Below are 11,105 nucleotides of genomic sequence, written 5' to 3' on the forward strand. Positions count from 1 at the left end.
ACCAACTTTGCCTTTGGAAAACTAAGTCTCCAAGGAACGGAAGTGCCCTTATTTTGCCCTATCCTCATCCTCTATCTTGCATTTCCTTCTAAAGATCGCAACAAAAATCCATGCGTCGTATCGCTCAGGTCGGAGAGCGAAGTCCTTTTCGAAAAATCCTGCGAAATCAAAGCTGGGGACGTGGCGAATTTCTTCATCGACGAAATGGCAGTTGCTGATGCTGAGAAAATCAAAGAAGTAAAACTGCGATCGGATTTCCTCAACTCCATTTTGTTTCAAGCGCCGATAAAGCAAATCAACCTGGAGAATAAAGAAAACTTACAGGAAAACGCCGCATAGATATCTTTTTCAAGAAAATATCTAGTTGATGCGAGTTCTGAAAAGATTCGAATAAGCAAGGGTTACGCACCAATCTCCGATTTTTATGCTTCCTACGATAACATGTACGATGCTGACTTAGACGCCGGGAAGAAGGAATTTGAAGACTGGGAATACAACACTGGGAAAACAGTAGCTAACGTCTCAATTTGGGCTTCAAGGTAACAAAGGAATCTTTCAATAATCAGTTTGTTTTTAGGACAATTATTGTCGTCATTCTAGTTTTCGTTATCCTTCTGATGTATGCTTTGTCAAAGCTCTTCAATTTCAGTAAGTTTGACTGATCATTCCAATAATCGAGAATTTTAAGTGAACGAAAAAGGACCTGGATACTCGCCAATCTAGCTCTTGCTTTTGTGTTTAAAAAAATAAACATTTATTAAAAAAAATTAAACAGCAGATGAAGGTCTCGCTTTCTTCTTTTTCTTTCTAGTCTTTCTTGGTTTCGAAGGAGTCGCTCTTTCTTCCTCATTTTGTGGTGGATCCTCTGGGTCTGAAATGAAAGTTCTTATGAGTCCTGTTTTTCAAAAGTACCTTGAAAAGCGACTCTGGCCATAGGAGCAGTTTCAACGTATCCTAACTTGTTTGATTTCATCACCATCGTTGGCCGATACGCCCTTGAAATGCTCGACTCTTCGGGTTCATCATTCTCCGCTGAAGAGTTTTCATCGCTTGCTGCGGAGATATTGAATTGTATGTCTTGATTCGCTTCGTCGAGTCCTTCAGACGGTCGATAAGTTCTTTTTTCATCCTCAGCTGAGAACTTTATCTTCCGCTTCTTTTGTATATCTTTTTATTGGTTTGTTTTTGTGTTGATATAAGTCTAATTATTTGATATAAAAGAAAATTACCATACTTATCCGTGATATGGAGAAAATTACTATTTTTGATGTCTTTGCACAAACCAATGCCTGAATCTTCTTCAGAAGAAGCCCGTTTTGCCGGTACCATAATGGTCGGTCTATATTTTCTACTCAAACCGCTCTTCTTCTTTTTCTCTTTCGTCTGGGAGTCCTCGAACTTGACAGTTTTATCAGCCGAATCATCGTCTGAAGAAGATTCCATCTTTGGCTTGACCATCATCGTCGCTCGGTAATTATTGAACTTTTTTGAGGAAGAAAATTGAACCGTTTTTGAGGGATCTTCCTCGGCTTCCGAAGAGGTCCGGTTAGACTTGATGATTTTTGTTGCTCGATAGTTTTTGAAGCTGCCATTGCTTTGGATTGGAGGTAACTCGGATTTACTTTCGACTTTAGTCGGGCGGTATGACCCGAAAGGACTTTTCACGGATAAATCATTGTTTTAATCACTTGGAATCGCGAAGATCAACCGTTTCCTTACGGGCTCATCTTCTTCCTCACGACCTTTGACAACAACAGTCGGTCGATAAGCAGTGGAAAGGCCCTTTTGGGCTCCAACAAACATAACTCTATCTTTTTGTATTCCACTGTCGCTATCTTCTTGCAAGAACCCGCCATTTCGAAATCCAATTTTCGGGAGATCATCCATTTCATCTTCGATTTTCTGGAAAAAAAAGATTGCCAACAAGCTTGATTTGAGAGGATACCTGAACATTGAAGGAAGCAAACGGATCCATTCCATCATCAAACATGGACTGCTCAGTCATTGTCGTCATCGCATAATCACGATTTCCGTCATCGTCATCGTCGAAATTCGAGTTTGCGAGAATCTGCGCTCTGTCAGCTTCAACTCTTTTGATCTTTTCTCGCTCCTTTTGCACATCGATTTGAGCTAGAATTTATTATTTCTAGGTAATTCTCAAAATATCTCACAAATAACATGATAGAGAGCAGAGAGACGATTCCAGAGCATCGCAATAAACTGAGTTGATGTCAAAATGATGTAAAAAATAAGAAAGAACATCGTAAATGGCTGGAGACTAAGAACAATCGGCTCGGTTTCTTCGTTGTCTCCAGTGCTATTGAAATTGGAGTGAGACAGAAAACCAGTTAAATCCGTTTCTTTCGTGCATTTTCCTTCCAATCCGGGCATGTCTTCGAGTATGATATCGATGCTCAATAAATCTTCGCTATATTTGATTACCAAGACAGACACTGTCATCCAGAGAAGATTTGCGAAAATATAAAGAAGATACATTTTTCGCTTGAAACCAGTTAGTTCTTCCGCCAGAACGAGTTCTTGTTCTTTCACTCGTTTCTCGAAACGACCCTAAATAAACAATATCAAAACTGCCTCAGAATTATTTCGTATTTTAACCTTTGTCCTGATACCAATATGACCAGTATCAGCATCTGCCATCTCCTGCCAAAATTGATATTCAGGATTCGAGAGGGAGTAGACTTTGCAGCCAGAAGATAAATTAATCGTGTCATCAAGAAACCAAGAGAAGTACTTCGAATCGCGATTTAGAAATTGCTCCCTTTCAAGAACATGCTCAAATTGAAGTGGAGTCCAATCTTCAGGAATCGGCTGGTACTTCTTCGTCCGAGGATTCGACAGATACATGTAAATATATTCTTCTTCGACTCGGCGAAGTTTCTTGATCTTGAAGCCGCCAAAAAGCCGCTCTGGAGTGATAAACTGCTCATTGAAGCCAGTAACAACAATCGCCTCAGTTCCGGAATCGCCGTCTTCATCCCCGCTGGCAGCTGCGATGACCGTTTTTCTCGGCCCATCTTGAACATTTCGAAATAAATCTTCATCCGCGACTGTTGGTTGTTCAACAACTGTTGTTTTCTTTTTGGTCTTTTTCTTGTCATCAGCAGATCTTGTTGGTTTTACTTGGTGATTTGGAGGAAGGCAAATAACGCAAGTACAGTACCGGAAGCAGCCCTTTCCGAGACATCTTCCAAGACAACCTGCATCCTCCTCTTCATCTTCGTTCTCCCCATCTTCTTTTTCTTTCGCGGTTTTCTTGAGTTGTCGAGTTCCCCAAGAAACATCGTCAAGATTCGCTGAATTTAGGGTTAGGGTTAGGGTTAGGGTTAGAGTTAGGGTTATTACCAATTGAATAAAGTTGTAAGAAAATGAAGCAAGATGGAATGAACAAAAAGTAAACAACTCCGCAAATCAAGCTCTTGAAATCAAAATGCAAAATTCCAGCTAAAACTTTCAGCGCAATCAAAATCAGGAAGAATAAAAACGAGGGATTGAGTGGACATTGGATTCCAGTAATGAGCATGCCAATCAACACCGCCGCCATGATAAATGCGTATCCCATCGAAAACCAGAAGGCCAAAGAAAGCTGTAGCTCAGAATTGTCTGATAAAAAGCAAATAATGGCAAAGAGAGCGGCCGGGACGATAACGATCAAATAGCACGGAAGTCGCGATAAGTTTTGGCTAAATAAAGTAGTCAGATATTTTCAAAAATCCGGAAGCTTCTAAATCTTCAAAATCATTCTGAAAAAAGCTTGTACTTACAAAGCTCCAAGATTTAGTCCCTCCGCGACGAGAGTCAGCGTTGTTGAAAGAGCGATTATGCTAAAGACGAGGATCAAAAGTTGGTAAGTGATGTAAAGAAGGGAGATGTATTGGTTTGATCGGCGGATTTCGTAGCTCTGTTGAATTAAATTCCAGATGTTGGCAGTTGTTGAGGGGCCCCATCTACGTCGCTGTTTGTAGAAGGTTTCGAGGTCTTCTGGGGCAAAGGTGTTACAACTCGCTGCAGATTCGTATTCAATTCTTCCACCAGCAAGCAGAATCAAAGTACAGAGCCACCTATCTTCTCCCTGATCGAACTGAAGCTTCTCCATTGGCGACTCAGCGTAAGACTTGTACTTGGCCATTACATTCGGTTTTGCTAGAAAACTCATTCTATAAAGCGAGAAACAACCTGGCGAGCAAAGGACACAACCAAGAACATGCTCGGCCGATTTCATCAGCCAATGACCAACAGCATATTCAAATCGCTGGTACCAAATTAGCCAGGAAGATCCAACTGGGACAATTCGGCCGCAACAAGCAGCTACATCATCGTTTCTCAGAAGTCGATTCAGGCAAAGCTCGACTGAAGAGGGATGAAAATCAACGTCGCCATCGAGAGTTAGAATGAAAGACTTGTCTTTTACAAAAGGAGCATTGTTTTTCTCAGCTCGGCAAGTGTCGATCTTCCAGCCGATCAAGTAGTACAAGTACATGACTTGACTCCATCTTTTTCCAGCCTTAACTTTCGTCGCGTCTTTCAAATGAATTACCAATTGAATGCCGAGGATTTCATACTCTATTCTTCCACCATATGGAGTAACAATAACAGTTCCTTTCTTCAAAAAATCTTCCATTTGAAACAACCTCAGCGCTTTCGTCACAGCTCTGATGAAAGAATTGACAAATTCATTCAAAACGACCTTTTCTTCGACCGTTTCAAAAACATTGTCGAAAAATACATGAATTTCCATGTCGTAAGAATCCGCTGTGTCTTTTTTCGCCGCATGATCTCTTATCAAGCGAACGAGAGAGGTCGCTAATTGGTACATTTCCTCAAAGGTCTCGTGCCAAAGTGTCGTGCAGACGAAAATCATCGGCTTTGTCTGGCCAGTCTTCCAAATTGCAGTTTTTCGGTTGTCGATTTTGATCTTTGGTTTTCCCGCGTTCCATGTTTTGGCTGCTTGTCTCCTGTTAAAAAAATTGTAAACACTCGTGTGGACAGGGCGATACGACGGAGACAAGAAAAGATTACGCTCAAACTCATACGGTAAAGACTTGTTAACCCAAGCGAAGGGACATCTTGTCCGGATCAACAACAGTGCCCCTAGTAAAGCCAGTAGCTGAGTTAAATACGAAGAGTACAGCATATCGATCGGATTGCAATCGTAATAAGGCCATTTTTCTCGAAGCCAGCTTCAAAAGAGGTGTATAATTACCGTTGTCTTGAATAAAAAGAATGTTTAACATGACAATTATTCTAAAAAAAATTGTTCAAGATTGAATATCAAATATCAAATATGCCATAAAATTTATGGCTGAAAAAATGCTTTAATCGACCATTTCCTTGTTGTATTCTCATATTTAGAATCATTATTGTGTTGTATGTAACACGCTTGAGAGGCCTCTTCATCGCGGGCAGTGTATTTGTTGAAGTAACTCAGGTCCATCAGGAAACAAATAAGGACCGCTGCGATAGATCCAACAAGCTTGGGAACCGTGAAACCAAAAGTCTGCAGTTTCAGTCGAACGCCAGTTTTCCCCAAATAAGCTGAAATGGCGCTGCAAAGCGGCCAAAGAATAATGAAAGAAGAAAAACTCGAGTCAAGGTTTTCCATCGAAGTTAGAATCGACCCTCCATAGGAAACAACGACAGAAGAATAGATCGTAAAAGTCAGTAGAATCTTCATAACAGCGATTGGAAAATGACTGATGATTACATGATAGTTCGCTCCAGTTGTGACATTGTCTTCGTTGACAAAAACCTCCCTGGTGATGAATTTTCCTACGACGGGCAGCTTTTCCACGACAGGAATATTTCCAAATGCAAGCGCAAGTAAATAAACTATCAAAAGACTAGTTACAGCTCCCAGATTTGAATCGGGACGGACGTCAACTCCCAGCGGAACTGTAATGGAGTAGAAAGCCAGGGCCGCGCTGGGCAGAGCAAGTGAGATAATCGTCCAGATTTTCTGGCTGAGGGTTTTGGACCTGAAGCTGAACAATTTTGGAAGCGTCAGTGCGAAAATTGGAAACAAGAAGGAGTTCCCACTGATGAGGGCGTTTGTTGTTTTTGATAAATAAGGCGCGACGCAATATACAAAAGTTGTCATAAAAATATGGTTCAGAATATCTGGTAGACCAATCGTCAACAACAACTGCCACCTTGGCCAGGTTTTTCTTCTATACAAAATGAAATAAGTCGAGTAAACTATCGTGAAAAAATCCGGAATGAGGAGTCCCCAAAACGCCAGATTCGCCTTTTGAGAGTACAAAAGTAAACTTGTTGCTTCATTTTCCGCTTTTTGGAAGGACGGATGGAGATGATAAACGACAACGGAAAATGATACTGCTGATAGGATTTCAAAAAAGGAGTTTGTTATCAAGAATAGGAAGCCAAATACGCGGCGGAGCCAAATGTTCACGTGGAATTTTGTGGCAGTGGGGAGCTTTTCCACCTTTGGTTGGACTTTTGCTCGATCCCAGGGCTATTTACAAGGAGTTTTCTTACTGTAATTTTGAGGATCTCTTACCTGAACATATTCAATCGACTCGTCATCATGTTCCTCCGCTCCTTTATCTTTCAACAAGTCCTTATCTTGCGCTTCATTGAACTGAACCTTCTTCATGTTTTCTGTTACTACAGTCTCTCTCTATCAAGGATGCTACAGGTACTGCCCCCTGCAGCCTCAGTGGTAAATCTCTGCTGTCGTTTTCATTGCTCTTGAAAATGAAAGTTGGCGCATTCGGAATTTATGATCGGCCCGAGTAACGACAAACAGTAAGCAAGTGATCGCCACCGCAAACATGCTCTTACTGGTACCTCCAGCCTTAGTTACCAATAAAAAGCAACTCCCTCTTTTGGTGCAATTCAACAAACAAGTAAACAAGTCCTTTATTTTCTATCATCATCTTCTGATTAAAAATAAACAATGGCGATTTTTATGCATGTATCTGTTTTATTCCGTTATTTTGAGTGGAATTTAAATTGTAAGCTATCATGTATTGGGTTCAGAAAAATATTTTTTTGAATGAAGCAAAAATCAGAATTCAATGAATTCAATTGAAATTCTAAATTTATTTATCCGCCTTCGCTGATTGAATCTTCTCCAGCGTCGTCATCGCAGTTGCTACCGTGCTGGGAATGTTTCCGACATCAGCAGGAAGAATCAATCTAGATAGGTTTTATTTGTCAGTCTTAGAGAATTTAAACAATCTTTTGCGTAAATAATTATGAAAATTGGGCAATTTATTTTCAAAAAGAAGCTTTCTAAACTGAGAATAATCAGCGACGATCTGAATTTTGAAAACTCAGATGTTTGCTTCTAAACTGAGAATATATTCTACAATATCGCCATTTCATCAAGATAAATATGAATAGAAAGTAGAAAAGATTCTCGATTACGGTCCGAATCGGATCATCCGATGGATGTGTCAGTAGGATAAACTCACGTGTTTCCTTCCTGGGCCAATTCACTAAAAGCATCAATATACTGGGCAGCCAAGTCATAATCAGCCGCTTGTCTTCCATTCTCCGCAGCGAGTCTTTCCGCCACCACTTCAATCGCCTTCGCCTTTGCTTCAGCCCTCAAGATCGCCGCCTGTCTTTCACCCTCAGCTTCGTTTATCAATTCCATGCGCTGCGCTTCAGACTGGAGGATTCGCGCCTGTCGCTGACCTTCTGCCTCGTTGATTGCAGATTCGCGGACACCCTCAGATCGCAAGATTTCAGCTCTTTTTGTTCGCTCTGCTTCTACTTGGCGCTGCATTGCTTGACGGATTTCACTAGGGATCTGAACGCGTTGAATTTTAAACTCGTAACACTTGGATAACAGATGTAATTGGCATCTGATACAACCCATAATTGGGCAAATTGGTATTTTTATCTATGTACCTCAATATCTTTAATTTCGTATCGGAGGGCAGACATTCCCCAATCAAGTGACGCTTCATTTATGGACGAGCAAATTCTACTATTCAATTCTTCCCTTTCGGAAAACAGACCATCAAGAGTAAGCTTTCCAATCTCCGATCTCATCGTTGTCTTCGTTGTTTCCGAAATAAGATAAATCACCAGACGGATAAAATTTACCTGGGCTAATTGTTTAATTGCGAATTCAGAGTCGTCCACTCCATAGGACGCTTTTTCAGCGTCTTTAATTTTAATGTACAAAACTCCGTCGATATCAATTGTAACATTATCCTTTGTAATTGCTTTCTGGTTGTCTTTAAACGTACTCAACTAACTTTTGTCTATTTTTTCATTTCCCGTAGGAAAATAAGAAAAATAATCATAAAAATCTTAAAATAAATTCGGGAGATTATCTACTTTGCCATAATAATTCACGCAAAATCTTACTAATATCTTATTTAAAATCAACTCATTATCCACGTAAAAATTTTATCCATCTCGAGATTGAGCACTTCCCTACGGTAATTACGAGTTCTTTTAAAACTTGTACATAAGCAACCCGCTCGATCAGGGGTACTTTAAACATAGGTCCTCCAGGACTCGATCGAGCGAACTTGCCGAAGCGCTCGATGACGTAGATCTCTTGCTGGGGGACGAAGTTGACGGGGAACGCGACGCGGGAGAACCATGATAGGGTTTTGGAAGCGTTGTGACGTTTGAGGCATCTTTGCACGGCACGATTAGACGATAACATGCTAAAAAGAGTACAAAAAAGTAAGATCAGAGTCTTCGATAGGGAAAATGGAGATCTGTATTTTAAGGTCTGTTGCTTTAGCAGATTCATATCGATATGTTTATCAATTTCTTTTATCCTGTACTACTTGTTATTTGATCATGGTCAAACGGGTTCAATATAACTACATTTGAAGTCCTTTCTAGTCACTTATTCATGATAAGTACTCGGAGGACTTTGCAGTCTTCGAGCTTAAAACCATATCCAACGATAAAGTTGATCCAACCATGAATATCATATTCGCTGATAGAGAGACAAATTGTACAGATAGGCTTTATTGAATATTTCAGTAGCAGAACTTTGAAAAACACAAAATATTATCAATATTAATAAATTATTAATCGTCAAACGCGTTGCATATGATTTTGCTCAGGCACTTGAGAAATCTGAACTGGCAGTTTTAAAGAAGAAACTTTCTGGGTGATCGGGGTCTTTGGGAGCGGCGCATTAGGAGCAAAGTTCTCTTTGCTGGCTTGATTTGGTTTCGACGTCGATAGATGCTCTAGAACGTTGGGAGCGTATTTGGTGATAAAAGCGCTGCGGGAGATGCCAAGAGCGGAGGCACGGCAGTAATCGTAAGTGATGATGGATTTGATGAGATCTTTTGCTTCCGTGGACAAAAGTGAGGGAAGATCGAAGCTCAAGTTCTGGATCTTCTTCCGCGTTGAAGTGAGGGAGGTGTATTTGAACGGTGGTCGGCCGACTTAATTGAAGTAAAAATTGATTGAAATTGACTAAGAATCCTTACCGAGCATGCAGAAAAGCACACAACCCGCGGCCCAAATATCCGAGGTGGGAAAGTGCTGTCGTTGTTGAAAAACTTCTGGAGCGAGGAAATTCGGCGTGCCACAGATGCAAATTTGCTTTGTCTTGTTTGTGTCGATAGCTAGTCCGAAGTCGGCTACTTTGGCGCATCCGTCTTTTAGGAGAATATTGCCGAGTTTGATGTCGCGATGGAGAATGCCGTGAGAGTGGAGATATGAAAGCGCGGATATAACCTGGCTTTAGATGGTTTTCTATGATGCGGTCTTGTGGACAATTATGAGATTATTATTTCAAAAACTGTTTTGTTGTTTATGGAACTTATCGTAATAACAGTCATACTTCTAATTTAATAAAAATTGAATTTCCCAATTTATCTACAGACTGCCTCTCGTGGAGGTTTTTCTGTAAGATACAGTCTGAAAATTCAGTAGAAAAAAATCCTTTCTCATGAAAACCAATTTCTAAATATCTCTGCAGATCGCCTTTCGTTCAGAGTTTTCGTCGGTTGATTCTGATTATGAGTTTCCAAAAAGTCGAATCTGTTAAAATTCTGTATTTATCCATAACTTCAAAACTCGATTTCCTTTATGAGATCTCCCAGTGTCATTTCATTGCAGTACTCCAGAACCAAACAGATCTTCTCTTCATCCCTAAAGCTCGCTAAGATCTTGACAATATTTGGATGTTTCAATCGTCGCTGGATGATGATTTCTTCGTCGATTCGTACGACTTGTTCTTGTTTTTCCACCCTCTTTCTTGGGACGATTTTCAAAGCGACTTTTCTGGAGTTTTCTTTCTTTCCATGCTCCGGGGTTGATTTGGAGTACTGAAGGGCCGAGTAGACTTCGGAAAAGCCGCCCTTCCCAAGCTTTTTTCCTAGATGAGGGTTAACTTAAGGCTGTAGCGGTCGATAAAGAGTGATTTTGGAGAGAGAGGGGGGTGTAGCTTACCGATTTTGTAGTAAGAATCAGTATGAGGGTTGAAGAAGTCATCCCTCAAGTTGACTTTATCCATCATTTCGCTTATACAGCCCATTTTCTCTACTCTTCTCTAGGTCGTTTTTTCTCTCTAGTTTGAGTTGGAGACTTCCAGACTTGAGTGTACCCAATTCTCGATTATTCGAAACTTCAAATTATCGAAATTTGCGTATTCGTCAATTTCCGTGATTTCTGGATTTCTTCTTCGTAATAATTGATTTCTCGTTGTATCAAGTAACTTTTCTTCGATTCGGGAAGAGTACCCATTTGCGCCGTGAGTTATTTGCTTCCGTAGCCGAGCCATATTTCGATCCTGAGTTAGACCAAGTGATGTCTGAAAAGCACCACGTGACCCGTTGTTTTTGCGAGTCTCGATAGTTGCCATTAACGCAAATCGCCACTTTTGGAAGCAGGAATGTTGATCAGACCAGCGTTCTGTCTCTATAATACGAGAATTTTATTGCCGTGTGGGATTAGCACTACTACGAGCGTTTTCTAGCGCAAACAAAGGAGAAAAAACATCTTGGCCGTCACATATTGTCTACTCCCATAATAAGCTACTTCCGACAGACAACGACAGACGGTATATGTCAATAAATTCTTCTATCATGATATTTTTGAGGGGATACAATCGTAACTTACAGAAGAGAAATGAA

General features: G+C 40.6%; 3 protein-coding genes across 3 annotated transcripts; all 3 read right to left on the reverse strand.

Annotated features, from left to right (window-relative positions):
- Nucleotides 1–741: 741 nt before the first annotated feature.
- LOC145712243 (uncharacterized) lies at nt 742–6,754 on the reverse strand. Its single transcript, XM_081789931.1, has 11 exons — nt 6,536–6,754; nt 5,343–6,490; nt 3,783–5,198; nt 3,364–3,701; nt 2,617–3,314; nt 2,172–2,568; nt 1,946–2,130; nt 1,720–1,902; nt 1,230–1,482; nt 913–1,167; nt 742–871 (listed from the first exon to the last, which is right to left on the reverse strand). The coding sequence occupies exons 1-11, from the start codon at nt 6,629–6,631 to the stop codon at nt 768–770; spliced, it is 5,073 nt and encodes a 1,690-aa protein (XP_081646057.1). The 5' UTR covers nt 6,632–6,754; the 3' UTR covers nt 742–767.
- Nucleotides 6,755–6,947: 193 nt separating this feature from the next.
- On the reverse strand, nt 6,948–8,689 carry LOC145695770 (stomatin-like protein 2, mitochondrial). Its single transcript, XM_081772787.1, has 5 exons — nt 8,431–8,689; nt 8,095–8,228; nt 7,897–8,046; nt 7,455–7,795; nt 6,948–7,176 (listed from the first exon to the last, which is right to left on the reverse strand). Exons 1-5 carry the CDS (start codon nt 8,666–8,668, stop codon nt 7,080–7,082), a joined length of 960 nt encoding a protein of 319 aa, XP_081628913.1. The 5' UTR covers nt 8,669–8,689; the 3' UTR covers nt 6,948–7,079.
- Nucleotides 8,690–8,966: 277 nt separating this feature from the next.
- LOC145695766 (serine/threonine-protein kinase PLK2-like) lies at nt 8,967–10,903 on the reverse strand. Its single transcript, XM_081772784.1, has 5 exons — nt 10,423–10,903; nt 10,056–10,348; nt 9,934–9,983; nt 9,456–9,709; nt 8,967–9,410 (listed from the first exon to the last, which is right to left on the reverse strand). The coding sequence occupies exons 1-5, from the start codon at nt 10,505–10,507 to the stop codon at nt 9,052–9,054; spliced, it is 1,041 nt and encodes a 346-aa protein (XP_081628910.1). The 5' UTR covers nt 10,508–10,903; the 3' UTR covers nt 8,967–9,051.
- Nucleotides 10,904–11,105: the final 202 nt, after the last annotated feature.

Source organism: Oikopleura dioica, chromosome 1 (genome assembly GCF_907165135.1).
Source record: "Oikopleura dioica chromosome 1, OKI2018_I68_1.0, whole genome shotgun sequence".
NCBI lineage: Eukaryota > Metazoa > Chordata > Appendicularia > Copelata > Oikopleuridae > Oikopleura > Oikopleura dioica.

Excerpts from the sequence above, each read along its gene's own strand:
- LOC145712243 (XM_081789931.1), bottom strand. The coding sequence starts at position 6,631 with ATGAAGAAGGTTCAGTTCAATGAAGCGCAAGATAAGGACTTGTTGAAA. Across the intron at positions 3,702-3,782 it reads GGACTAAATCTTGGAGCTTT|CCAAAACTTATCGCGACTTC; the intron begins GTAAGTACAAGC and ends TACTTTATTTAG. Across the intron at positions 2,569-2,616 it reads ATATTGGTATCAGGACAAAG|GGTCGTTTCGAGAAACGAGT; the intron begins GTTAAAATACGA and ends TTGTTTATTTAG.
- LOC145695770 (XM_081772787.1), bottom strand. The coding sequence starts at position 8,668 with ATGTTATCGTCTAATCGTGCCGTGCAAAGATGCCTCAAACGTCACAAC. Across the intron at positions 8,047-8,094 it reads CAATTAAACAATTAGCCCAG|ACAACGATGAGATCGGAGAT; the intron begins GTAAATTTTATC and ends GAAACAACGAAG. Across the intron at positions 7,796-7,896 it reads ACGAAATTAAAGATATTGAG|ATCCCTAGTGAAATCCGTCA; the intron begins GTACATAGATAA and ends CAACGCGTTCAG.
- LOC145695766 (XM_081772784.1), bottom strand. The coding sequence starts at position 10,507 with ATGGGCTGTATAAGCGAAATGATGGATAAAGTCAACTTGAGGGATGAC. Across the intron at positions 10,349-10,422 it reads TGATTCTTACTACAAAATCG|GAAAAAAGCTTGGGAAGGGC; the intron begins GTAAGCTACACC and ends ACCCTCATCTAG. Across the intron at positions 9,984-10,055 it reads CACTGGGAGATCTCATAAAG|AATCAACCGACGAAAACTCT; the intron begins GAAATCGAGTTT and ends ACTCATAATCAG.